Source organism: Cyprinus carpio, chromosome B11 (genome assembly GCF_018340385.1).
Source record: "Cyprinus carpio isolate SPL01 chromosome B11, ASM1834038v1, whole genome shotgun sequence".
In the NCBI taxonomy this organism is placed as follows: Eukaryota; Metazoa; Chordata; class Actinopteri; order Cypriniformes; family Cyprinidae; genus Cyprinus; species Cyprinus carpio.
The window spans coordinates 1,652,013-1,679,638 of NC_056607.1; the positions used below are offsets into that span (position 1 = coordinate 1,652,013).

Sequence of the window (27,626 nt, forward strand, 5' to 3'; positions counted from 1 at the left end):
GGCTCTTGTCCAGTGAGAGGCGGTGGAGATCAGATCTGAGCTCTGATCACAGCAGTAGTGAGCTGCTCACTGCCACAGTCACAACACTGTGACATCCATCAGGGATTTGCACCTTTCTTCTTTTTGTCCTTTTTTCTATCAAACGGGTTCAGTCTGAAGCATCCCCTAAAGCAGGTAGTTACTGGGTGATCTGAGGAGGTTCACTGCACCCCTATACCGGTAAGTGAGGGTCGGCTCAGTCACTAAGAGCGGGGTGGGTGCTCATGAGTGAGGGATGAAACGATGCAAGTCGACACACTTTGTTTACCTGAATTGGCACAATTACTTTTGTTGATACTGTTCTGCTGCTGAATAGCTCTGTTCTTATTCAAACCAGTTACGCTCCGCGTTCAATAGCCAAAACACACAGAACGTGACGCAAGACACTGAAACGCTAATCGAGACGTGACGCGACAAACCGGAACGCTTTAATTACAATTGCATTTAAATTAGAATACATTTAACGAGTCATTTAGAATAAGTTAAAGAGCTGTTGACACAGAACGCGATGTTGCACCCATAAAGAGATGTAGCGCAGCAGAATGGATCAGGACGCGTGGGTCTCCAGACGAGCTTTCAAACTTTAACTTATTTTAATTTGACACGGCGTCTTGAACCGAGTAAATCCGTCGCGATGACAGACGAGAACACTGCCTTTAACGATGATACGACATGCGTGGCATCGCGTTTTGTGCCTGTGTTCTGTTCCATATGGCGCTCCATCTAGTCGTATTCCAAATCAAGAACGTGCGAACGGGCCCTAACGCATCTACGTATGCCCGATATTTGCAATAAAATAGCTCCACTTCCAGTGCTGACACGTGCTTCAGCTAAAGGTGTTATCCGTATGTTTCAGGCTGTAGGACGTCATGACAGCCGAAAAGACGATTCCCATAATAAATGGAAAAGCGGACGATTCGATGGACCCCGAGGCGGCGAGCCCGAGCGCAGTGCGCAGCAATGATAAGAAGGTGGTGAACGAGAGAGGACAGTGGAATAATAAGATTGAGTTTGTGCTGTCAGTGGCTGGAGAGATTATCGGCCTTGGCAACGTTTGGAGGTTCCCATATCTGTGTTACAAGAACGGCGGAGGTGAGAGATTATTCATTCATTCTCATTCCCTGACACACTTCACCTTCTCCTGTCAAAGGCCCATGGAGTTGTTTTCCCCCCTTCCTGACAGATGTGAACAGGCATCCTATTTATGCCCCAGATATTTTGTTTTTCCACCCATCAGATTTGCTTCTAGGTTTTGCTAGACAACACTTTGGGTCAACTTCTGTGGTGTTAAATGAACTATAAGTACACGTGACAAAAATATGGTGATAGTATGGTACTTTTTGGTTGTTGAAGGAATTGTTTTTTTGAATGGGCAGCTATGATTACAAAAACATACAGAGGGAGCACACCCATAAAAAAATTAAAATAAATAATAATAATAATAATAATTATATATAATTAATAATAATAATAATTATATAGAATATATATATATGATATATATTTATATTATATATATATATATATATATATATATATATATATATATATATATATATATATATCCTGGGTCACATGAATTTTACTTGTGGCCTTGAGATATATTATTAAAGTCAGAAAAGGCAACTTCCAACAGTGCAAGAGCAGTACAAGATAATTTGTAGAGAGACATTAGCACTAATAAAACCACACTATCTGGGAAACATCCAACTGATGGAACTTCTCAAATATTTATTGTCATATTTTTATTTGACACTTTTGACAAAAAAATAAATAAAAAAAAAAAAATTAAAAAAAAAAAAAAACTTTTATGAGTACTGGTCACACATCTACTTATTTCTTTTGGTTAACTGGGTTAGGCTAGTTGGCTGTTAATCAGCTATGCATGAATTCAGTAAACTTGCTTGAGAGGTATAACTTTAATATATGTCTTGTAGGTGCTTTCTTTGTGCCTTATGTCATCTTCTTCATCTGCTGTGGAATCCCAGTCTTCTTCCTGGAAACAGCGCTAGGTCAGTTCACTAGTGAAGGAGGCATCACATGTTGGCGAAAAGTCTGCCCGCTCTTTGAAGGTAAGGATTAGGTCACTCTGGTTCATTTTAAAACCTTTTTTTTTTCTCATGATTAAATTCCTGCTTGTTGAACAGAACATACATCAGCAGTGAATGAGAATAAAAGGGATGCAAAACTGCATGGTTTCATGTCTTTAAGTACTGGTTATGTGTTCTCTTATAGGCATCGGCTATGCGACCCAAGTCATCGAAGCCCACCTGAATGTTTATTATGTGGTTATATTAGCTTGGGCCATTTTCTACTTGTTCAACTGCTTTACAACAGAGCTGCCCTGGGCATCGTGTGGTCACTACTGGAACACGGGTTGGTTTATTTGAGGATTAAAGAAAACATTACCTAGAACTAAGTGAAACAGTTAATGCATGCATGAAAAACGGACAAAATTGGTTTAACTGAACTGTTTTAACTTTCCAGAGAACTGTGTGGATTTTAACAATGAAAGCATTGCCAACTTCACCAACCCATATGCCACATCACCAGTCATGGAGTTTTGGGAGTGAGTGTGATACTGACTGTTTATTAGCATTACATATTGCACATATTCCTAGGAACATCAGTATTTGGCAGCTGTTTAGGGCAAAGTCCTAAAGAGATCAGTCTATGAATTCACCCAGAAACTCTGGGATCACCAGCAATTCAACACAACAAAAATTTATATGCACAGTAACACACTAGCTTTCCAGGCAACTTTTGGCACAGTTCATGTGCAGAGCAATTGACCACTGTTTATTATCCATGGAAATCCATAACCTTTTTCATCGATAATTTGTCATTCTTTTTGCATTGCTGTTGTCAACAAGCATCAAAAGGGCACTTGCACAGCTAGGAATGGTATGGACACAAATTTGGCCACAGTTGGCTTGTTTTTCCACACAGTTTCATATTCAAGGCCAAATACTACGGAAGTTCTAAGCGGCCATGCATTATAATTTTTTTTCTTTTTGTTTTCTCGTTATAACGACTTAATTTTCTCGTTATCTCGACATAACAAAGGTCGTTTTCTCGTTATAACGACTTAATTTTCTCGTTATCCTCTCGACATAACGAAGTTCGTTTTCTCGTTATAACGACTTAATTTTCTCGTTATCTCGACATAACGAAGTTCGTTTTCCCCCCTCGTTATAACGACTTAATTTTCTCTAAGAATTTACAAAACTGCGCCAGCAGGTGGCACTATAGACCTGAATATAACTGATGGGGTGTTGTATACTATCCACTTTACTGTACGCGGACCTTCCTCGTGATCGCTATAATTTGTGCAGTCTTGTTTATTACTGACATTTAATTAATTCATAAATGTTAAATGCTTGAATCAATATGAATATTTTGTGTATTAAGTTCCTGCTAGATGCATGAGTTTCACCAACGCATTCTGTTTCATCAATAACTGCTTATCAAAACCAAGGACATCACTGTATTCTGTTTGCACCAATATATATTATATTTGTGCTTCTTTTAGGCTCATGATTCATTTAAATTTAATTTTAATTTAATGATTAGGTAGTTAATAAGCGGAGATGCTCTGTTTATCTACAGTAGGACGGGATTTAACGATGTAGGCTGATGTGCTTCTTTTCCTTATTACTAATCTTTATTGTTAAACCATATTGATGAGAAATGTGATGTATATGTAAAATCCATAGGCTAATTTGATTCAGTTTTGTTCTGTAATGTTGTAATGGTTTTTTTCTACACACACACACACTGCACGTACACATGAACGCTCTTTTCAAACAGAAGCTTGTAACACACATGATATCTGCCACATAATGACTACTACAAATTACAAATTATATATAATTTTATTTCATATAAAGGGAAAATTAAAAGTGAGTTTAATCCAAGCAGCTCTAATGGCGCGGTGTTGCCATTTTAAACATGTTAATTACAAAAACAAAACGTTCGTTGTACTGTCTCTGGAAAAAAATCAACAGTGATTGATCAGCCTTTATTTATACAGTATTGTAGACGTTATTATTACCTAGGCGAAGCAAAATTTGCTGAAATATAGGCTACAGTAAGAGCGCCTGCATGGCTGTCCATCAGATGCCTGTCAAAGTAGAGTTCGTTACTATAGCAACAGTAAAACTTTCATGTCGTTATAACGAGAAAACAAACTTTCGTTATGTCGAGATAACGAGAAAAATTAAGTCGTTATAACGAGGGGAAAACGAACTTCGTTATGTCGAGATAACGAGAAAATTAAGTCGTTATAACGAGAAAACAAAAAGGAAAAAAATTATAATGGATGGCCGCTTAGAACTTCCGTAAAATACAGAGGAAGCAAGTCAAGTCCTAGCAGTCAGAGAGTTCTCGCATGTTGCTGGCCTCAGCCTGAGCATGCAGGCCTCTAGTACTGAGAGGAACAGAAGTTGGCAGTTCTTAGGTTGAATGGTGAAGGTTTGTTCAAAGGGGGAATGGCTTAGGCAGTGGAAGTCACCCAAGAACATGTCAAAGATGATAAATGGCATTGCGAGAAAGAGAATTGTGGCTTTCCCTTACAATCTCACAATTTATTGCATCACAAACAATGTAAAACAAAACTTAAGACCACCTTAAAGTTAGGATGAATAGTTGGCCATGTGGAGCTGACTCTCCTGGTAGTCAGAAGCGCTTGGAATTTTGATGGAAATCAATGTAACCGTATCATTGTTTCACAGCCATTGTACACTGTGTGCATCAGAAAGTGTCATGGGGTTCACATAATATACTCAAATTTAGAGTTAACTTGCAGAATGTAACTGCTCACTTGACTTGTGTTCATGTGGTACACGACTGCTGGGAAGGTTATTCATTTCAGACTGTGTTCCCTTCTAGACGCCGTGTTCTCAAGATATCCTCTGGAATTGAAGAAGTTGGCAGCCTTCGCTGGGAACTTGCTCTCTGTCTTGCTATAGCCTGGGTCATATGTTATTTCTGCATTTGGAAAGGTCCCAAATCAACTGGAAAGGTAAAAAACAAAAGGTCCAGTGACCAGAAATGGTGGTGAATGTGTGTATATGTTAACCAAAGAGTGAGAAGCCGAGTTGGAGATGTCTCAATGAGAGACTTGCATGAATGGGGGAACTTAGTGCCCTAATGTTCAGCACGAAATCAATTGAGTGAGTGAGACGTGCATTCCATCTTTGCAAATGATGTCATCAGCGCATTCACGACATGTGGAGCGCTCATACAGTATGTTGCATTGTGCAGTTACAATGTGGATCCAACGATTTGAATGGGCTCAAATGCAAACACTGTCTGCATAAACTTTTGAGTCTTTGAGGGGACAATGGCACTTTGAGACTTTAGACATAAGTTGAGTGAATGTCAGCTGTCAAAGCTATCGACTCGCATATCAGACAGACAGATCAGAAAGTCCATTAAACAGAATTTGGCAGCTTTCCAGAAAGCGAACGGCAACGTAGGTGCATCCGTACAATAACCAAATGGTTTATTGGTAAACTCAAACCAACCTACTGTGACAAAGTGCCTTTGGAAAACAAACAGTTTGCATTATTCCTGTGTCTGGAGTGTAAAATGTAGCTCTGGCCTTCCTCTACCTTTGCCTAGTACCCACAATCCATTGCATTATGAGGGCCTGTGTCCCTCTGCCAATCTCTGCAGCTCAGTCACTAGCCTTCCTCTGGATTCTATTCTTCCAGCAGCCTTTAAGAAAGTCTAACGGACTCAATGAGCCAGAAAGAAAGTGCAAAGAAAGGAAGAGGGATGTGTGGGGAAAAATAAATGGGTTCACATTGTACAGGTCCAGGAGAAAAGCTCGGCAGCAATGCCTATATCTCCTGAAGTGTCTTTTGTTTGGCCGTAAAGCAAGGGGAAAGAATGCTCCTTCATGGCGAGGCTTTAGCAGCCTGTCCAAGATTGATTTCTGTATTCACAAGGGGAAAGTGGAGCGTTCATGAGGAGCATGCAGAGTTCCTCCTCTCGCCTCTTCCCTTCTGTGAGGAATTATGTCTGGCGGATAGCAAACTGCTTTCTTCCTTTCCTTTGACCGCTATACAGATTGCAGCATTCAGACATTTGCTAAGCTGTTCACCACAGGTCTTTTGGGGCTGTTTTCGATTCTCCCATAAGCCAGCGGTAGATTTATGGCATGGGGTTGACCTGTGAATGTGGAGCTTAAATGTTTGACCAGGGAGAGTTGGGAGAAAGTCAGCATGTGTCAAAGTCTCACGGCGAGTTTAAACATTGCCCCTTTCATTGAGAAAAACCACACGCATGCCTTTGAAAGCCTAGCGGGGGATTCGCTTATTGCAGTGGCCATGGTTTTTTGGATATGGATATGTAATCATTTTATGAGACAAATTGAAAAGGCTGTGAATTAGCGAGCTGGACGAGCTTTGCCTTGCTCATACTGCGAGGTGCGTTTGGATTAAAGGATCTTCTTTGTCAAAGCACTCACTCTTTCAGATCTCCACTTAACATGGTTGGTTTGTTTCACTCCACTGGATTACGTGGTTAAGCAACATTAACAAAGATGTGCAGTGATCTTGCATCGCAGTTCAGGCACAAACGAGAGAAAGAATGATTGATTTGCTAAGGAAGCATTTTTAAAAGAAGAAAACTTCCCATCACTCTCAAGTGGTGATGCATATATTAACCTACACGAAGAAGTGTTTGTTGTCATTTAGTACAGTAAATTACCCAGGTCAGGTTGAAACCGTCGGCAATTGTACGTTTCTGTGCCACACATTTTCCCACACTGCCAACACAACCCAGATGGGCTCCTTCTAGAGGGAAACAGGATAGAAGCTTTTGTGTCCGAACCCTATCTTGTCCTCGCATGGACTTGACTAGGTGCCAGAGGAACAAGAACCTAGTGCTGCCCCCAAGGGTGGTTTTGTTCACGGGACTGAAAGAGCTTCAAAATGTTGAACTCATTTCTGTGGACCATGAATGGCTTTTGCAAAAGCATCTTAGGACCTGGAACTTGAATGTATAGTGGAGAAGAATCATGCCGTGATGTTTTAACGCTGTCGGCGTGATTGCGCTGAGGATTCAAGCCTCTATGTGTCTTGGGAGACAAAACTCTTACACTGGTTTGGTTGAGAATTGGTAATAATTCAAGACTGTAAACATCATGTTGACAATTCACAACATGATGGTAGCCTGGCTATTCTATTTTTGTCTTTTTGATGTGCTTGCACGCTTGAGTGTTTTCTCCATCAAAAACTCTGGCTCGGACCTGCATCCCTTCCTCCCCTTGAGAGTAACTCTTTCAGTTGGCCCCCCAATTAATGCTTTGGGAGAGTACCTGCCCCCTCTGGCAGACCCTCAGAGCACTCCGTAACCCCTTCACGTTAAGTGCCCTGCTTCATTCGCTCACTCATTCATTTGCTCCAGCCCTTTCTCTGAAAGGTATACTAGTTGCACAGCTAGACAGCTGATTTGCACATCACAGCCCATCACAATGGAGGGTAAAAAAATAATTTTCTTCATTTTCAAAGTCTTCATTTTAAAGCAATAGTTCAAAACTTAAGATTCAGGGGATGCACAATCCACATAGTTTCAAAGCAGCTTTACAGAAAGTCATACTGTTACTCTTATGTCCGTAGTGCCTTAGTGCTTTACCACAGAGAAAGTTTTAGAGGTGGTGATATATAACAATGATACAAATTATCCTCCAAATTTAGGTCTAGCTATATTGTTTTTATTTTGTGTAGCAATTGCATGCCACATTGTGAGCATTTGAATGTAATATTAATATAAAGTTGTGATGACATGGAAGTAGTTTCTGTTGCTTTAACCAGATCTTGATTAAACATTACGAGGTCCTCTGTATTTGTATCTAATTTGCTAATTTGTACCACATACAGTAAGCTACCATACTCAGGGAAAAAAGCAAATGAGTCATAAAGACTACTATAACCATTCCTAATAATGTCTTTGTCTTTTTTTTTTCTTGACAGATGCATTCATATAAGATAGATGCATTCATATAAGATTTTTAGTTTAACCGTTCCTTTTACTTTCATTTTTCTTGGTGTAAATGTACAGCGATTTCTTGCACCAATTGGTTTGGATAGATCCAGATTTGATCGAAATCTTTACAGTATATGCAGTAGAATGTGAACATGTCGCTGCAACTACTTTAACCTTTATTCATGCCCATGGAAACTAAGCCTTGTTTTTCCCACTGCAGGTGGTGTATGTCACTGCAACCTTTCCTTATTTCATGCTGTTGATCCTTCTTCTTCGAGGAATCACACTGCCAGGAGCTGCTAATGGAATTAAGTTCTACCTGTATCCCGACATCTCTCGTCTGTCAGACCCTCAGGTATGAACAATTTTATCCAGTGTCACTGTACTTCTTAAGGATTTAACACCCAGCTGTTCTATTATATCTACAGTAAATCAACTGTATGTACAGTATTTTTTGTGACTTTGGAGCCCCCTACAGTTAAGTGAGTGGAATTTGCTGTCGTAAATATACTACTGTTGTATTAAAGTAGCTGTACACATGCATTTGTTTCTGACATAAAGTAATATACACTTTTCACAGAATTTTGTACTCGCTCATTAAACTTACACACTCCCAGAACTACGACGGCATTTTAGTGCCATGTTAAAAAAAAAAAAAATCTAAACTTACAAGATTAAAGTCATAATATTTTAAGAATAAAGTCAAAATATTACAAGAATAAAGTCGGAATACTATGAGAATAAAGTCGAAATATTACCAGAATCTCTCTCTCTCTTCCTTTGGCTTACCCCCTTTTTTATTAGGGGTCGCCACAGTGTAGTGATCCGCACAACCGATTTGGCACATGTTTTACACCAGATGCCCATCCTGCCACAACCCAGCCCTGAGAGTGCACTACCTCATGCAACCCCAGTGCTGGGAAACACTAACTCACTCATTCATACACACACTCACTCACTATGGCCAATTAACTTTTGTCCAAAATATTACGAGTATAAAGTCGAAATATTACGAGAATAATGTCAAAATGTTTCGAGAATAAAATCGAAATGTTTCAAGAATAAAATCGAAATGTTTCAAGAATAAAGTCGAATTTAAATCGTAGAAATTAAAGTTATAATATTTTGAGAGTATAGCCTATATTGCGCATGCAATAATATTTCTCGTAATATTTTGACTTTATTCTCGTAATTTCGTCTTTATTCTCGAAATATTTCGCCTTTATTCTTGAAATATTTCGCCTTTATTCTCATAGTATTTTGACTTTATTCTTGGAATTTTGACTTTATTCTTGAAATGTTACAACTTTAATCTCATAATTTTAGATTAGTTTTTTAACGTTGCACTAATACGCCATCATACAGAACAGACGTCTGTGAAAAAAATAAAAGTCATTCATCTGATTAGAAGTCTGTGTACAGTTGCTTTAAATAACATTTTTAAGGCATTTTCGACATTTCGACAAGGCATGCACAACTAGAACCAGAAACTAAACTTAAGTGAATGCCTAAGCCACCAGTTTTTAAATCAAATAACTGAAAATTTTGTTTCTTCACAGACATAACCAACTGGTTTTTTTTAACTGATGTGTGTTTTTAACGTAAACTTGTGTGTGAATAAGAACTTAGTTTAGTACTCACATGCTGTGGCAGCTGCTTTCTGTATGTGTGCACTCAGAAAACCCTATATCAGAAGCTTAAGCTAATATGGTTTAAAATGCATGATTCCAGCGCGATAAACGTGATAATCAGAACCAAAACAGATGTTTTTAGCAGGTTTTAGACACATCCCGGCTAGGATTTTAATATTGCCCAAAATATCCAGGTTTTGGTTGTTTGCACTGTGCAGGTTGATCGTTGTGTGACATTCATGAGAAATATAGAGAGCAGAGCAGATGGATCCTTATGCTTTCAAATCACTCTCGTACCTACTTTGGTGTCTTTTTTGATCGGTGCGCAGCGATGCTTCAAGTCGAACGAACAAACAAACATCCCTAGCTTTGATCGTTTCCTGTAGATCTCACCTTCTCACTCGCAGCTCCACGATTGGGTGATTATGTACAATACCTCCATGTTATTGGTCAAACTGCTTTGGATGTTTTATATTAAAATCCTGGCCAGGACATGTCCTGTATGAACGGTGCATTTGGCCACCCTACAACTGATAAACTTTAAAAACATTGACAGCCAACAAAAATCATTCCTATTTAAAAGTGTGAACCCTGCACTGTGATTATATTAACCAAACATAACTAGGACATTCACACAGAAGAATCATTAAGAATGACAAGAAAGATTCTTGTGATTCTTATTATGCAATGAACACGTGAACAATTTCATAAACTCTGGATTTTCTTTAAGCCCTGACTTTCAGAGCAAATTAATCAAAAACATTAATCATTGTCCCTGATCATTTATCATGGTTTATAAGGTGACAGGCGTGTGTAACCAAACTTCATTTCTCAAACTGCTTTGCATTTTGCTGCATTTTGTTTGCAAATCAAAAGAAATAAATCAAAGATAACCACAACATCTGCAACTTAAACCTTATTAAGGCCACAAATTTTTATCATGGAAAATGTAAAAATAAATAATTACTCAGAACTAAACAAGTGTTGTCCATCTAAAAGGGATTTAGAATGACATAAAAAAAGTTTGTTTTCCAAATCTAAATGAATTGATGCTAGCTACAAGGAAGCAGTGCCAAGTCGTCCAGGAAGCAGGGAGCAGGGATTACAGGATGTCCACACATGGCTAAACCTCAGACGTGGAGATCAGTGTGTCATGCTCCACAGTTCCATCATCCCAGTGAACAGAAAGCAGAACTGAAGGAATGTATGTGAAGTAGCATCGATAGCCTGTGAGAGTGAGCGACATAAAGGAAACGCGAGAAAGGGTGATAAAGGGTGCTGTTTGGCGATGATGGCGCCTCCGACACCAGTGTTTAATTAGCTTTCATGCCACACAATAAGAGGTCTGTTCACTTTCTCTATGCTCCGCTGTTTTCTTCACCGTCTTCCTTTAAAATCTCACCACGCAATTCAGTTTTCTGTGCCAGAGAGTTTCCATTGCTCCTTAAAACTGCATATTTGTAGAACGGAAAACTATAAAAGTATGTCCGATTTGGACAAAATCAACTTTTAGTGTTTGGTGTTTTCTGTGGTAATGTAGAGGACTTCATGAAATGTAGTTGTCAGAAACATATAGCATTATTTTTTTTTATTTTTTTTTTTTGCTGTTAGCTATATTAAATGATTGTTTTCTAACATTCAACAATTACAATTATGTATTATGTAATAAAGTTTCAAATCTTATGTTTTATGTTTGACATGAAGTTACAATTGAGCACTGTATCAAAAGTGTTTGAAACAACCACTGAAACTTCAAAAAGTCAAACACTGAAGTTTACTAATATTGCCATGAACTTCCTAGACCCAACAATATGTAAGATTGCACTCAGCATGTACATTTTGGCATTTGAGCGATTTGGCTTGATTCTAAGTGAGAGATGAATTTGCTCCAAAATGCCATAGTGTTGGACGCACAGCCTTTGACATCAAAAAAAAAAAAAAAAAAAAAAAACAATTTTTTCTCCTTTTTTTATAGTCATTAACTAAAAACTATGATTAAGTGGTTAGATGCATTCTATGCATTGCATTTTGCATTGAATTTCCCCTCACTGACAACAGTGTAGTGTTAGAATTGCATTGAACAACATGTTTTTTGGATGATTTTGAAATCATAAACACACATTTTAACTGACGACCAGAGACGAGTTTGTAGTCAAAATGTTTCTTTAGAATGCACTTCCTGGCTAAAACAAGACAAAACAAACATCCAAATTAGCCACAACATCAATAAGCAGCTTTTAAAGAATGTAACGCCATGTCCGAGTAAAGCCAAACCAGAGCATTTGCACCGGCCGAATGTTAAACAGATTGAAACATAAATGACCGTCCCCATAGAATGGATGTTCTTGGAGGGAAGTTGCTCTGTGTTTGTGAGGTCAGAGGGGTTACCCTGGTTACCCGCTGGAGGAAGCAAATACTGCGAGTTGTCAATTGTTTTCCCAGTAAAGGAGATTAGTAGCTCAATGGTTATGTGAGAGCATTTTAAAGAGGTGCTGGCTTCTTTTCCACCGACTCACATGGATCCCCTATGGCCACATTTTTACACATAGCCTCTATGGAGCAGAATGACTCTATTCAGAGCGTTCAAACTCCTTGAGATCAGTTTAGCCAGTTGCAGGTGAGAGAATCTTTCATCAGAATCAGTTTTCCAAGAAAGTGGTTGTTCTTAAAAGTTAATAGCTGGGTTTCCATCAAAAGTGAATTTAACTTGTGCGCAAAATTAGAATGTCGCATAACACATTTGCGAATAAGCACCATTTCCATTCGATGAACGAGAACAATATCATCACTTCCTGATGAACTTCTTGATGAGTTGTGTAACAGTTACGGATGGCAGTTATACAGAAATAATTTGACAACAGATTTTGCTCTGGCATTTCAGAATGACCATAATCACATTTCAGATGCTGTGCAACAAGATTGGTTCACTGGTTAGTAGGGCTGTGCGATTTTGAAAAAAAAAAAAGCAATACACAATACCTTGTTAAAAAAATGCGATATTCGATATGCGATACAATATTGCTTGAAGTGTGAAAAATCTATTTAAATTATATTTTCAAGTATTTAAAAATGAAAATTGTATAACCAGTTTGTTTCACATTCTTTCTTGGAAAAGAAAGAATCACTACAACTTCTGAAAGTGGCCAGCAGTGTATTAGCAGTACATAAAAAGAAATGTAATGTGTAAATGTTAAAATACAAACAAATGAATGACACTAATTTTATATAATTGTGACTTTGCTTTCCATACACTTTAAGTACTTCTTCATATACCACATCAAAAACTATAGTCTGAGAAAGTTCAAACATGATTAAAGGCAAGTGAACAGTCAGTAAAAAAATAAAGAAAAATTTCAAGTACAGAAATTTAATAATTAAGTGTAAAATAACACTGCATTATGTTCACTTTATTAATTAAATTTAGATTAATCTTTGTTATAGCTGTTTTGTTGTTTGATTAACATTAGTGACATATTCAGCAGCACGTATTTATAGGCTGTTGTCCCTTTAAATCCGACCGCACGGATCCAGTATAATGATACACATCCGATTTCTTTCTCAGCTGTTTACATTCATTTAAAACATAAATGACTGTGTTTTATGAGAATGATCGTCGAGATGGGTACTACTGACATAATTCTGTATGTATGTGTCTGTTCAAACATAAGGAGTAGATGCGAAAGACATTTGAGGGCCATCTGAAATGCGTCTCTGTGTGTGTGTGTGTGTGTGTGTGTGTGTGTGTGTGTGTGTGTGTGTGTGTGTGTGTGTGTGTGTGTGCGTGCGCGCTTTGCACGTGTGCGGCAGAACTGAAGATACGCTGTGTGAGATGAGGCTTGTGTGCGCGCTTTAGGTGTGACTCAGACAGCAAGACGAGATGGCAAAGAGTTGTTTTCTGCAACTTATTGCACTTAATAACTCTTTTTAATGTCAAGCAATTCTCTGATATATGCGTCAAACTAAAACTTTGACCTTTTCCAACGTTTGCGATATTTCGATAATTTCGATATATCATGCAGCCCTACTGGTTATGCGATCCCCTTGCGCAAAGTCACATGACTTTTATGATGGATATGGAGGAATTTATTCGGCAAATGCATTTTCATCTCCTATTATTTGCATGAACCCTTTTTATGTGCAAGACAAAATTATTTTGCGAATTAATGGATTTTTTTTTTCTGCATTTCCATCACTCATTTCTGATGCAATACTTCAAAATGTGCATTACAACAGAGCTGAACTCAAAGATCTAAGACTTTTTCTATGTACACAAAAGGCCTATTTCTCTCAAATATTATTCACAAATCTGTCTAAATCTGTGTTAGTGAGCACTTCTCCTTTGCCGAGATAATCCTTCCACCTCACAGGTGTGGCATATCAAGATGCTGATTAGACAGCATGATTATTGCACAGGTGTGCCTTAGGCTGGCCACAATAAAAGGCCACTCTTAAATGTGCTGTTTTACTGTATTGGGGGGTCTGGGGGTGTCCGAAATCCAGTCAGTATCTGCTGTGATTTGCCTCACACAGTGCAACACATCTCCTTCACATAGAGTTAATCAGGTTATTGATTGTGGCCTGTGGAGTGTTGATCCACTCCTCTTCAATGGCTGTATGAAGTTGCTGGATATTGGCAGGAACTGGAACATGCTGTCGTATACACCGATCCAGAGCATCCCAAACATGCTCAATGGGTGACATGTCCGGTAAATATGCTGGCCATGCAAGAACTGGGATGTTTTCAGCTTCCAGGAATTATGTACAGATCCTTGCAACATGAGGCCGTGCATTATCATGCTGCAACATGAGGTGGTGGTCGTGGATGAATGGTACAACAATGGACCTCAGGATCTCATCACGGTATCTCTGTGCATTCAAAATGCCATCAATAAAATGCACCTGTGTTCGTTGTCCATAACATACGCCTGCCCCTACCATAACCCCACCGCCACCATGGGCCACTCGATCCACAACTTTGACATCAGCAAACCGCTCACCCACATGACACTATACACACTGTCTGCCATCTGCCCTATGCAGTGAAAAGAACACCTCTCCAAAGTGCCAGATGCCATCGACTGTGAGCATTTGCCCACTCAAGTCAGTTACACCGACAAACTGCAGTCAGGTCGAGACCCCAATAAGGATGACGAGCATGCAGATGAGCTTTCCTGAGACGGTTTCTGACAGTTTGTGCAGAAATTCTTTGGTAATGCAAACCGATTGGCTGTCCTGGTGGCTGGTCTCAGACAATCTTGGAGGTGAAGATGCTGGATGTGGAGGTCCTGGGCTGGTGTGGTTACACGGGGTCTGCGGTTGTGAGGCCAGTTGGATGTACTGCCAAATTCTCTGAAACGCCTTTGGAGATGGCTTATGGTAGAGAAATGAACATTCAATTCACGGGCAAAAGCTCTGGTGGACATTCTTGCAGTCAGCATGCCAACTTGATGCTCCCACAAAATTTTGCGACATCTGTGGCATTGTGCTGTGTGATAAAACTGCATATTTTAGAGTGGCCTTTTATTGTGGCCAGCCTAAGGCACACCTGTGCAATAATCGTGCTGTCTAATCAGCATCTTGATATGCCACACCCGTGAGGTGGATGCGGATTATCTCGGCAAAGGAGAAGTGCTCACTAACACAGATTTAGACAGATTTTTGAACAATATTTGAGAGAAATATGCCTTTTGTGTACATAGTTCAACTCATGAAAAATGGGGGCAAAAACAAAAGTGTTGCGTTTATAATTTTGTTCAGTGTATATAACATTTTGTTTACACCTGTATACACTGATGAGCTGAAACACAGAGACCAGTCACATATGGAGCGACTATCGTTAATCATCTCTTAATAAGGTCACATATTAAGATCTGGATAGATAAGATGGTTCTCAGTTCTTGTAGTCAATGTGCTGGATGCAGGAGAAAATAGGCAGGAATAAAGTTCTGAGTGATTTTAAAAAGGGCCAAATTATGTCACTTGTATCATCAGTGTTGCAAATTGACCACCAGTGGTCCGAGGACGGACAAAACCACTTCTGTGGCATAAGTCATACAAAATGTTATTGTTGACCATGATAGAAAAGTGTCGCAACACACAGTGCATCATCACACTCTGTTGCGTATGGGTTTGCGTAGCTGCAGACAAATCAGCGTGCCTGTGATGACTTCTGTCCACTGTCGAAAGCAGTAAGAATAAGGCTGCCTGGTCCAATGATGAGTCCATCAGGATGCATTTTTAGGATGATGACAAACTGATGGAGGGAGTCTGGGCAATGCTCGGTCATTCATGTGGACATTACATTTACATTTACATTTACATTTAATCATTTAGCAGACGCTTTTATCCAAAGCGACTTACAAATGAGAACAGTAGAAACAATCAGATCAACGAGAGAAAAACAACGGTATAAAAGTGCTATGACAAGTCTCAGTTAGTCTAGTACAGAACACGTATCCAGGTTTTTTTTTTTTGGAATATGATAGACAAGAAAAAGAAAAGGTAAGTACTAGTATTAGTTGGTTAAGTGCAGGCGAAAAAGATGAGTCTTTAGATGTTTTTTTGAAAATGAGTGAAGACTCAGCTGTTCGAATTGAGATCGGGAGGTCATTCCACCAGCTGGGCGCAGTCCAGGAAAAAGTCAGTGAGAGTGATTTTGAACCTCTTTGGGATGGCACCACAAGGCGTCGTTCACTTGCAGAGAGCAAACTTCTGGAGGGCGCATAAGATTGAACTAATGAGCTTAGGTATGTTGGCGCCAGTGGTCGTCTTGTAGGCAAACATCAGTACCTTGAATTTGATGCGAGCGGCTACTGGTAGCCAGTGTAACCTGATGAGGAGAGGAGTAACATGAGCTGTTTTTGACTCATTGAAGACAACCCTCACTGCTGCATTCTGGATCAGTTGTAGAGGCTTGATAGAACATGCAGGAAGGCCCGCCAGGAGAGCATTGCAATAGTCCAGTCTGGAGAGAACAAGAGCTTGGACAAGAAGTTGGGTGGCTTGCTCTGACAGGTAGGGTCTAATCTTCCTAATGTTGTATAAGGCAAATCTGCAGGACCGGGTCGTTGTAGCAATATGGTCTGTGAAGCTTAACTGATGATCCATCACAACTCCTAGGTTTCTGGCTGTCCTGGAAGGAGTAATGGTTGACGAACCCAGCTGTATAGAGAAGTTGTGATGAAACGATGGGTTAGCTGGAACCACCAGCAGTTCAGTCTCAGAAGGTGATGGTCATTCATCCAGCTAGAAATGTCACTCAGACAGGCTGAAATGCGAGCAACTACCGTCGGGTCATCTGGTTGGAATGAGAAGTAGAGTTGAGTGTCATCAGCGTAGCAGTGATAGGAAAAGCCATGCTTCTGAATGACAGATCCTAATGACGTCATGTAATTGGAGAAGAGAAGTGGTCCAAGTACTGAGCCTTGAGGAACCCCAGTAGCAAGTTGTTGTGACTTAGAAACTTCACCCAAGTGCTAACGTGACTAACTGATGAAACAATACAGTTTGTAAACCAAAACATGTCTACTGTAATGTTTGAAGAACGACAGACAAAAGACGCTCTGTTTAATCAGAAAGTAGAATAGCTGTATCACAGGCGCAGCAGCCTAACACTCGCGCGTGCCTCCCGCATTAAACCTATAACTGCCGTGCAGCAAAATAAACAGCAATTTCACTATGATTATGAAGTCTGTGTGCTACAATACACTACATTATTAAACGAAGTAAATTAAACAACGTCAGTCTATAATCAAAACATTCTTAGGAAATAGTGGGTTCACAGCGAATTAACAGAACTACTTCAGTAAGACAGTAATATTGTGCTTTACCTGGAAACCTAAAGCTGCACTTTAAAGAAGTGCAAATTAAGAATAACCAAATTAAGAAGATTAGAAGCCAACAAAGAGAAAAGCCAAGATTAGAGAAGCAGTCCTTGATAAAATGACATGCATACAACAAAAGGTTTGAATTGTATTTCTGTGGTATCCTTGAACACAGCGTCTTCGCAACATTATGTAAACAGACTAATATCAGAAGTGTTTGTGGGCAGGTCAGATTCTGTTCATATTTCGCCGGCAGGCGGGGATTATGCAAATGTGTACCCAGTGACGTTTATACACCGGTAACAGGCAAAAGATTTGAAAATATAACGACTCATTAAGGCGACTCTGAGTCGACTCTCTCTTTTGAGAGACAGTATCTTTATTTATCATGCACTTTTTTGATTAACAACTTTGCATTTTGTTTTTATTTAAGGATAGCTATGTTATAAACTGCAAAAGAGATATTTTTCAAAAACCCTTATGACATGCTCTGTAAGACATACACACAATGTACAATTTAGGCAACGTTTTGGCCATCTGAGACATATTTTGCAAATCCTGAAAGATTTCTTCTATTCTCCATAAGCTCCTGGCCACTGCTCATGGAATTCCTATATGTAGCCTTTGCTATTATAAACACTGGCTGCACACCTGCTTTTATGTGGGCCTGTGCACCGTTTACATCTAGAAACTTTTCATGATAGCCAACATTTCAGCCCACGCATTTTTTAACATGTCTTGATTGTCCTACCGTCTGATATTAATGTAATGACTCCTGATTCTGTCGTGATTCACTGCCATTATATGGACAAATATAAGTAAGATTATTATTATTTTTTTTTGAAGAGTCATTTTTTCTTTTGTCTTTCAATAAAGAAAGAAGATCATGGAACTTTAGAATGACATGTACTGTACTTACCTGTCTTTTCCAGTTGAAAGGGTTAAAATGAAAAATATAAAAAGTAAAATTATGGGTGGTAAGTGTCAAAAAGAACTGAGAATTGATGATTAATGAACTGACAATTAATATTTTACCACCATCTTCTCACTCAGAATAAATGACAACTAGAGCATGTGTCTTACAATCGCATGACAGCACCAGTATAATGAATGACAGCTGTTAAGGTTGGGTTATTAATAAGTGATTGTTGCAGGTGTGGGTGGATGCAGGCACTCAGATCTTCTTCTCATATGCTATATGTCTGGGCTGTCTTACGGCTCTCGGCAGCTACAACAGCTACAACAACAACTGCTACAGGTGAGAGTCCAGTCAAGTGATGACAAGTTTACAGTGGCTATACAACCTCCTTGTTTACAACTTTTACTGTGTTTATTTTGTACAACATATAATTATTTTAAAGTGTTCTTTCATGTCGAAGTGAAATAAATGTATACAGCTACTACTGTAAGCATTCCTCCTTTTCAAGTGTGTATTTAGCAGAAGCACCACTGGCAGCATGGTTTGAACCTTTGCATCTCTCAGCTTTGATTCTCCACTCTCTGCAAATTGCTCAAACCAAGTCAGGTCATATGGACAAACGTTTACTTGTCATTTGGACAGAGATCAGGACTTCATTGATATTGCTTTCATCAGACTACTGAAACCTTCCCGCATGTCCTCTGGCATGTTGTTGCTGAGATATAAAGTTGGCTTCATTTTACCATTTTCCCATGAAACTGGCAACTGTCTCTCCAGTCTCTGCCACCAGCTTCTTCACTGGTTTTCTGGTGGTTTCCTTTGCCAGTGTCTTTCAATGATTCTTTTTTTTCTTCTTCTTGGAAATCTTCTTGTCTCCATCCACTGTCATTTTTTGTGGTCTGGGGTTTTTATTTTTTATTGTATTTTATTTTTTTCATGGTGCAAGTGACAGACCAGATGGTGGACATTCTATTTTCAAGAGATGTGTTTATACAACAATTATTAAAAAAAAAAAAAATGTAATATACAGATTTATTTATTTATTTATTTATTTTTTTGTATATTACAAAAACTATTAACAAGGATAAATTCTTAAGAAGTAAAATATTTAGATTTTTTTCTTTTACTTTTATTATTATTTTAGATCACTTTGACATAAAAAGGTTTTTTCTGTTAATCAATGGCACAGTGTTTTAGTGCTGAAAGTCAAAAGAGAGGTGAATACATATGTATTGGTGCAGTGGATGTGAAGTGCTGTGCGTTGTCTTTACAGGGACTGCATCATGCTGTGCTGCCTGAACAGTGGCACGAGTTTTGTGGCAGGATTTGCCATCTTCTCTGTCTTGGGCTTCATGGCATATGAACAGAATGTGCCAATAGAGGCAGTGGCAGAGTCAGGTGAGTGTGAATTTTGCTATATTTGTTGAAACCTTTCTTCGGGAACAGTTTATGAACTTGCAAATTGGGTCAATATATAGTAATTTTTTATTACTTTAGCTTATTTCTATAGAAAAGTAATGTGTGTGTGAGAGTGAGAGTTTTTTTTTATTTGAGATACAGTAGCCTACAGTGAGATGTCTGAGTTTGGTGTGTTTGGACTCATGCAATTTAAAGCACTTCTCAGAAAAGCTTTTTACTGTATGACTTATTCAACAATTCATCATTACTTATTTACTGCAGTAGAGCAAGGATGACTGTAAAAGTGACTGAAATACACTTTGAAGGGTTCTAGAAATTATCTGACTTTATTATTAAGATAAAGATGTCTGAGAAGTCAGTTGCGTAGAGCATTGGTTCTCAAACCTGTTCCTGTACAATGTAGAAAAACAATACAGGAAAGAAAAAGTTCAGTCACTACGCTTTCAATAAGTGATCCATAAACATTATTTAAAGAGCTTTAACTAAAGCTCAACTCTTGGCATTTTCCTGCAGCCAATATTATCTGATGAACACTAGTTCTAAGCTGATATTCTAGTCTATTGCTCTAGTGTTATGGCAGAGTGATCTCTGCTCTTGGCTTGCTGCTTTTGGACAGGTGTCTCTGTACAGTATAACCAGAGCCAACCCACATGGCGTGGTTAGACAATTTCACCAGGACTGTCACTGAGACTGCTGAATTTGCCAATCTAATGCATGCTCTCTCAGAACCCAACCAGGGGTGTGTTTCCCAAAAGCAACTATAGTTGCATGTTCTGTCATTACAAACAGAGTTGACACTTTGACACTTGCGGCCATAGTTAGTTAATGATGCTTTTAGGAAACGCACTCCAGAACACAAGGCCATAACCATTGCGGGGGACCAGTAAACATACATGCATTCATATATAATATATATTTGTATGCCTTAACCAGGTCAAAAACATAAAAAAAAAATTGTCCTGTCACATTCAGTTAGTTGAATCACTTTTGAATCACAGTTAGTTTGCATCGCTGGATAGTGTTGGTCGTTCTATAGTAAAACAGTAGTCTTGCATGAACTGTTGCACTAGTTCCGTCTTACTTCAATCTCGTTCAGTGCTTTGGGCTGGAATTCGCACACTGCTTCTGTGAACAGTAAGCCCCACCTACTATTATTTGATTGGCCATTATTTTGACATTGATGAGCGCTGTTAGACCCCTGAGGCAAACCAGGCTTAAAATGTCACTTTTAAACCTTATTCCATCATAACAACAAACAGAGCACTGCGTTATGAAGTGTTGCAGATCAGTGCAATAATTTCAAATATTGGGGGGGGGGTCTAATTTGGCCATTTCTAATTACTGGGGGGGACTAGTCCCTGTCAATGACTATGGTAGTTACGGCCCTGGCAGAACGTGAAGTTTATGCTGTTTTTACCGCTCGATAGGATTAACTTCTGTCTTCTGTCTTTCTAAAAAAAATCTAAAGCACAAAGTGTTAGTTATTGTATTGTGAAATGTATTTCAGGTCCTGGTCTAGCATTCATAGCTTATCCTAAAGCTGTGACCATGATGCCGTGGTCTCCACTGTGGGCCTGTCTGTTCTTCATGATGCTCATCTTCCTTGGGCTTGACAGTCAGGTGACAAAAGCACACATTTTGTAAACAATTTTTTTCAAATTAATAATTCAACCAAGAATATGCCATTATCTACTCAGCCTGTTGTGTCACACATACACACTAATTTTTCTGTCAAATACAAACACATACACACAAAATATTTTGGGGTTATGTTTTCATTTAATATTTACAGCATTTCATATCTTATTTCAAACATGAATTAGTGTTTTTCTATAATGTTGCAATAGAACTGCTGTGGTGGTTGTTTATAGAGGCCTCAATTTGGACACTGTTGTCCCACTTAATGAATGTCAATTTATTATATATCAAAGTCTTTTTTTAAATAAGTAAACATGAAAAGTGAAGTGAGAAAAATATTCTGTGGCACTCAAGACACTTGACCTAATCTGAATCAAATGATTCGCAATACACGATCTGATTGGAGCGCTTCGAAACTGTGAATCATTTTGTGACGCACTGGTTTAATTAATTCAGAGTTTCAAAAAGCTCGGCTGATACGGTGTTCTTTGCTTGAATAACCATGGAAATTAAATTATAACAATTAATAGTTCTGACTTAGAATGTTTTCTTGAATTTTGATCATGTCAAATACAGTTTCCGTCATATCAAAAAATTTCATGACATGAGACCCATTATCTGGTACTGACGGGTTTATGATGTGCGCTGTTAACATTACTTAGGCTATAGCCTTACCTTGGATTTGGGTCAACCTCAAAAGCACCCCCCGATATATATGCAGTACATGCATACATTTTTTTTTGTTTTTCCATTTCAAATAATTTTCATTGTTTTAGTTGTTTGTAACGATAATAACCCTGTATCACGTTCCTCTTTTTGTAGTTTGTGTGTGTGGAGAGTCTTGTGACTGCAATCGTGGACATGTATCCCAAAACCTTCCGTGTGGGTTATCGGCGAGAGCTTCTCATCCTGGGAATGTCTGTGGCTTCGTTCTTCGTGGGTCTAATAATGTTGACAGAGGTAAAGTCGTACTGTTGTGTACAAACGTGTTCCTTCCAGTGGCATTAATATCACCCTTGGTTTATGTGTCTCAGTGCTTATGTTTAGTACAGCACAGTTTTCCATCCCAGTCTTCTCCAGGTGGATCTGCTGTAAGCATGTGTCGACACAATAATTAATCTCATAAAAAAAGCATAATACATGACAATGAAAAATCCAGGTGTCTTATTTATCAAGGACAAGCATATTTGCTGTTTATATGATCAAGTTAGTTTGTCCTTACAGACATGCTTGGATAAATTTAGTTAATTGTTAACCTGAAACACATGCCTCTTGATGCTGGTAAACAGTTTTTGACATGTAAAAAAGCATGATTTTTCCCTGTAACGATGGTGTCTTGGCATATTGCTGTCAGCACCTGGCACGTTACTGTGGTTTCCTGTCTTGCATTTATGGCTGGAGTGAGGGTAAAAATAGGCCTGCATTCAGGCTGAGACAGGAGGAAGCTCTCCGCCAGTAATGTGCAGTCAGGTGAACACTTTCACTCTGCGTTTCATGAATAAAGCCATCCGACTGTGGAACGAAGCCTCTCCGGTGTGGAATGTCAGACATTCTCTGTTACTAGAATGAAAGGGAGATGAGGATGCTCTTAAAGCTTTGCCATTTTCTGTATGCCAGTAGCGCTCTCCTACATCCATAAAATGCATTGAGCGTGTGTGAGCATCCTCATATTGTTTGTCTCATGCCATGGCTACATACTCTGTTGTCTTGTGTGTTTGTCCTGTATTTCTCTGACTGTGCGTGACTCTGCTCTGTTAGGGTGGCATGTACGTGTTCCAGCTCTTTGACTCGTATGCAGCCAGTGGCATGTGTCTGTTGTTTGTGGCCATCTTTGAGTCCATCTGCATTGGCTGGATCTATGGTAAGAGATCACTTTGTTTTGGTGTGTAACAGTGTTCGTCACTTAACTTCTTTATTACTAAGCATCTATAGTCTCGACATCCTCAGCTGAGCACTCTCACTCTAATGCAGTTTTTCCTCCTTTAACAGCCAAAAAACATTTAAATACAATGAGGGCGTATCTTTATATTTAATCACCTGAAGAAGTGATAGTCTGAGATAATAAGCCAGTGAAATTACTATCGAATGAGGTCTTGTTGTGCCATGCCAGTAGATGCTTTTCTCTCTGAATAATTTGTATCAATGTGAGGCTGTTCACAGTCTCATCACATTTCTGTAACCATAATGCCACCTGCTGGCAAGAGCCAGACAGTGCATATAATGAATCATTGAAATATGTTTGCAGCAGAGATACAGTGAATTTCAGTGTCCTTTAAATACAAGTGTTATTTTCGTAGTATATACTGTAAATACATAAAATGTGACATTTTAAGTGAAAAGTGTAATCTTGATCCTCAGGTAGCGACAGGTTTTATTCGAACATTGAGGACATGATTGGATACAAGCCCATCTTCTTCATCAAATGGTGCTGGAAGTACTTCACACCAGGCATCTGTGCTGTGAGTTGAATTGGATGTACAGAGAGTCAAGATATTTACAGGCTGTGAGTGATAAATGTTAATTATTGGCCGTATGATTGTCTTTTCAGGGCATCTTTCTGTTCTTCTTGATCAAGTACAAACCGCTGAAGTATAATAATGTGTACACATATCCAGACTGGGGTTATGGAATTGGCTGGATGATGGCCATGTCCTCTATGGTCTGCATCCCTCTGGGAATCTTATTTCAGATCTGGAAGACGGAAGGAACTTTCCGTGAGGTAAAGACCTTTTTTTTGTTATTATTGTGAGCATGGACATTGTGTGTGTGCTATATAATATGGGTTGTCTATTCTGCGCAGCATAGTCAAAGTCTGAGACCACTAGTGTAAAGTAGGTAACACGTTAGATTAGGGAGCACATATTTACAATTAACTAAAGAGTTAATATTGAATAGTGTTCCCTAATCTTAAGTGTTTCTGAAAATTATTCATGTATTTATTTTGCTATTCTTTTCATTGCAAATTATAGTATCAACATAACAACTTAAGTGAAACTGAAAAACAAACATGAATTGGAGAATGTCTCAGTATTTGGTTTGCTTTTGCTTTAATGACTCTAGAGTGAGATGATCGTGATTGCTCTAAAGAGCATCTTGAGTTTCAATAGAAACATGAATGTCTGACTGTCTGGACAAAAATCATATGATAAATTACACGGTTACATTTAATTAGCCACCTAGAAGTAGAGCACAATATGAATATAAACGTGTGTTTTCTTCATCTTACATAATGTTTTTTTTAATCCCCCCCCCCCCTCCAAAAATACACACACACACACACACACACACACACACACACATATATATATATATATATATATAAATTAGCTTCCAATCAAGCTATACTGTCAGTATTTTAGCATACATTCAGATTTCTGCATTGCTCTTTGTACAAGATAAACATCACTGAAGGCATGAGTCATCATTTCCTACCTCCTTCATCACTGTCCTTGATTCAGCCGACTGAACCTCTCATGCTGCTGCCAACGATTTAAGATAGAAGCTAAAAAGTGAAACATTTTTCAGCATGTACTTGAGAGAAAAAAACATCATATTTCTTGAGGTGCCATGACATGGCAAAGATGAAAGTTGTTGTGGCGCAGCGGGAGTGACGTGGCCCTGACCCCATTGTGCCATGTCTTATTGATTGTGTCTGCTTCAGAAAGCATGTGATGAGGTTAGTGTACTACACTGCATCTCAATCACTAATTTTGCATTGATTTCCACCAACAATCTAAACATTTTTAAAACAAGCTAGAAGATAAGACTTGTTTGCAGAGCAAAAGTTTATTTTTCTTACTCCATTGGAAAGTGTTTGTCATATTCTTAAAACAAAGAGGAACAAGTGATTCATCCAAAAAATAAACAATTGTATATGTATTCTCTAGAAACTACTCTTTTTTTTCAGTGTAAAAAAGGACAGAATAATAATCAAGTTGGTCTGATACCTGGATAAGCATTGCAGTTCTTTTCAATGGCGGCTGCTCAGCTGGCACATGAGTCCAGCAAATTTGCATGTGGGACCACAGATTGTCTTGAGCCCATCACCTGAGGCATAAATGTCATGTGATTGTTCAACCTAGAGTAGCACAAAAAAATGGTATGACAAAATGAAATGGCAGAAGGCAGCACAAGCTCTCAAACCCTTCTCTACTGACTCTCCCAAACTGGGATGGCAAAGACCTAAAAATACACTAGTTCTCAAAAAAGCATCAGATCATGGGCTAGTGGGAACATATGGAACTTGAACCCTTGCTTATATAGTAAATTATTCTTCTAGCATCTCACAAATGTAAGTTACTGTACTGTAAGAACAGGACTGTAGGTCTGTGTGCTTTGTAACGTTCCTCAAACGCACTCACACTGTTTATTATCATACGAATGTAATTGCAGAGGATCAAAAAGCTGACCACACCCAGCTCTGACCTGATAATGAGGGGACGCCTCAGCTCCAGGGGTCACTGCGCTATCAATGACGCTGATGCCAAAATGAGGGCGGATGGCAAGATCTCCACCATCACAGAGAAGGAGACACATTTCTAAACCCAAGACACGGACATCACCGGCACAACAGACAGAAAAGTGAAATAAAACAAATATGTTTGCCATTATTTTTAAAGAGAGCTCTATTATCACATTTGTAGTGTTGCTTTTTTGCACAAGCAGGTAACACATCACAATTTAACATATCATGATTAAAAACTGAGTTTATCTAAATCTAGATAAAAATGTTGTTGTATTGCCTCACTCTTTGTCACATTAGTCATTTCTGTACTTGTAGAATGAAGTCAAGGTAAGCCAGTGTGCTGTGAAATGTTTTTACACATCGGCTCTTGGCTCTGTGCAGATTACTGTAGAGTACTATTCTAATGGATAGAAGATGTTTATGACCACTCCAAACGTTGGCTGCATGTTTGTAGATGAGGCTCAGTGTTGTCAGATTTGCTGTCCTTCAGCTAGCATTGACTCGCGGGGCGAGCATGACGTAGCAAGCCCATTCGCCACGGCGTCTTGCGTGGCTCGAATTCTTGGCCATTTCACACCAATTAGACCGAGTTTAATTGAAGGTGACAGACCAAACACAGTTTATCATTTTTTTTTTTATTATTATTTCAGGCTGGTGGTTCAGAGAGTCATCCTAACACACTTATCATGAACCTCTCATTAACATTCATAAAGATTCTTAAAGATTCATAAAGTCTTAATAGTGTGATTTTTGTGTAACAATGTTAAAGGGCAGTCTGATGGTGAAAGACATGTAGATGAAGCTTTTGGTTTGTATGTGAGGACAACATTAAAGCGATGCTGTGGAACACAAAAGTGCACATTTTAAACAATTCTTTTCATAGCAGAACCATTAAATGAATTCGATTCAGCAAATTGTGATAAGTCTGCGTTCACATTCAGATTACAAAAATGGCATGTCAGAGTCATTAATCATGTACTGATGCACCGTTATTTAACACGTATACAAACAAAGACTAGATCTGAGGGTTTAGTGTGTGATGACCACTACAATGTAGAGGACATTTGGTCAACTGTTGTACTGATGTAGAAAGATTGATACCATGCAAAATATAAAAGGCCACTAATCAGATGCAAGCTCATTATCTAAGAGAAAGTGCAAGCGACAAAGAAGTAGTTCTTCTTTCATGTCTATTTTAAGTGATTGTAGCCCAGATATTGATATCCATTAAGTCATTAGGAAGCAGTACAAATGTGTTCTAATGACCTTCGCAATATAACAGCCATAAGTACTTTCATCAAACAGTGCTGCATCTGTAATGTTCTTTCACAGTTAAGAGCACTTTTTGTTCGTAGTATACTCAGGATGCACTGTGAGCCCTGTGCACATGCATGCAATCTTTGGTCTGGTCTGTTCCATCGTGACATCATCTGTTTGTGCCAGTAAACTTGTTTGTTAGCTTGTTAACTTTTCAGATATATGTATATTTTTAAATTTCTTTAGTTGTTTTGTGTACTATTTCTTGATGAAAAAAAAAACCTTTCTCTGAGGACTTTTGATATGCCATTCAACAATCAAGTTCTAGGTATACAGTATCATGGAATTGTTATATGTGCTGTTTCCACAAATTTTGGTATTCACAGGACATATGAATTGTGTGCTTACTCATTTTTAAAAATAAAAATTAAAAACAAACA

General features: G+C 38.7%; 1 protein-coding gene across 1 annotated transcript; it reads left to right on the top strand.

Moving 5' to 3' along the window:
* On the top strand, positions 1 to 27,626 carry LOC109058788 (sodium- and chloride-dependent GABA transporter 3-like). The gene is made up of 15 exons (XM_042733526.1): positions 1 to 219; positions 896 to 1,131; positions 1,977 to 2,111; positions 2,275 to 2,415; positions 2,527 to 2,608; positions 4,930 to 5,062; positions 8,255 to 8,389; positions 18,643 to 18,746; positions 19,681 to 19,805; positions 21,334 to 21,446; positions 22,287 to 22,424; positions 23,223 to 23,325; positions 23,823 to 23,923; positions 24,013 to 24,183; positions 25,857 to 27,626. Exons 2-15 carry the CDS (start codon positions 909 to 911, stop codon positions 26,004 to 26,006), a joined length of 1,854 nt encoding a protein of 617 aa, XP_042589460.1. The 5' UTR covers positions 1 to 219; positions 896 to 908; the 3' UTR covers positions 26,007 to 27,626.

What these genes read in the sequence shown, in the direction of transcription:
- LOC109058788 (XM_042733526.1), top strand. Translation starts at nt 909, where the DNA reads ATGACAGCCGAAAAGACGATTCCCATAATAAATGGAAAAGCGGACGAT. An exon ending in GTGTTACAAGAACGGCGGAG is followed by an intron (nt 1,132 to 1,976) that starts GTGAGAGATTAT and finishes TATGTCTTGTAG; the next exon opens with GTGCTTTCTTTGTGCCTTAT. An exon ending in TGGTCACTACTGGAACACGG is followed by an intron (nt 2,416 to 2,526) that starts GTTGGTTTATTT and finishes TTAACTTTCCAG; the next exon opens with AGAACTGTGTGGATTTTAAC.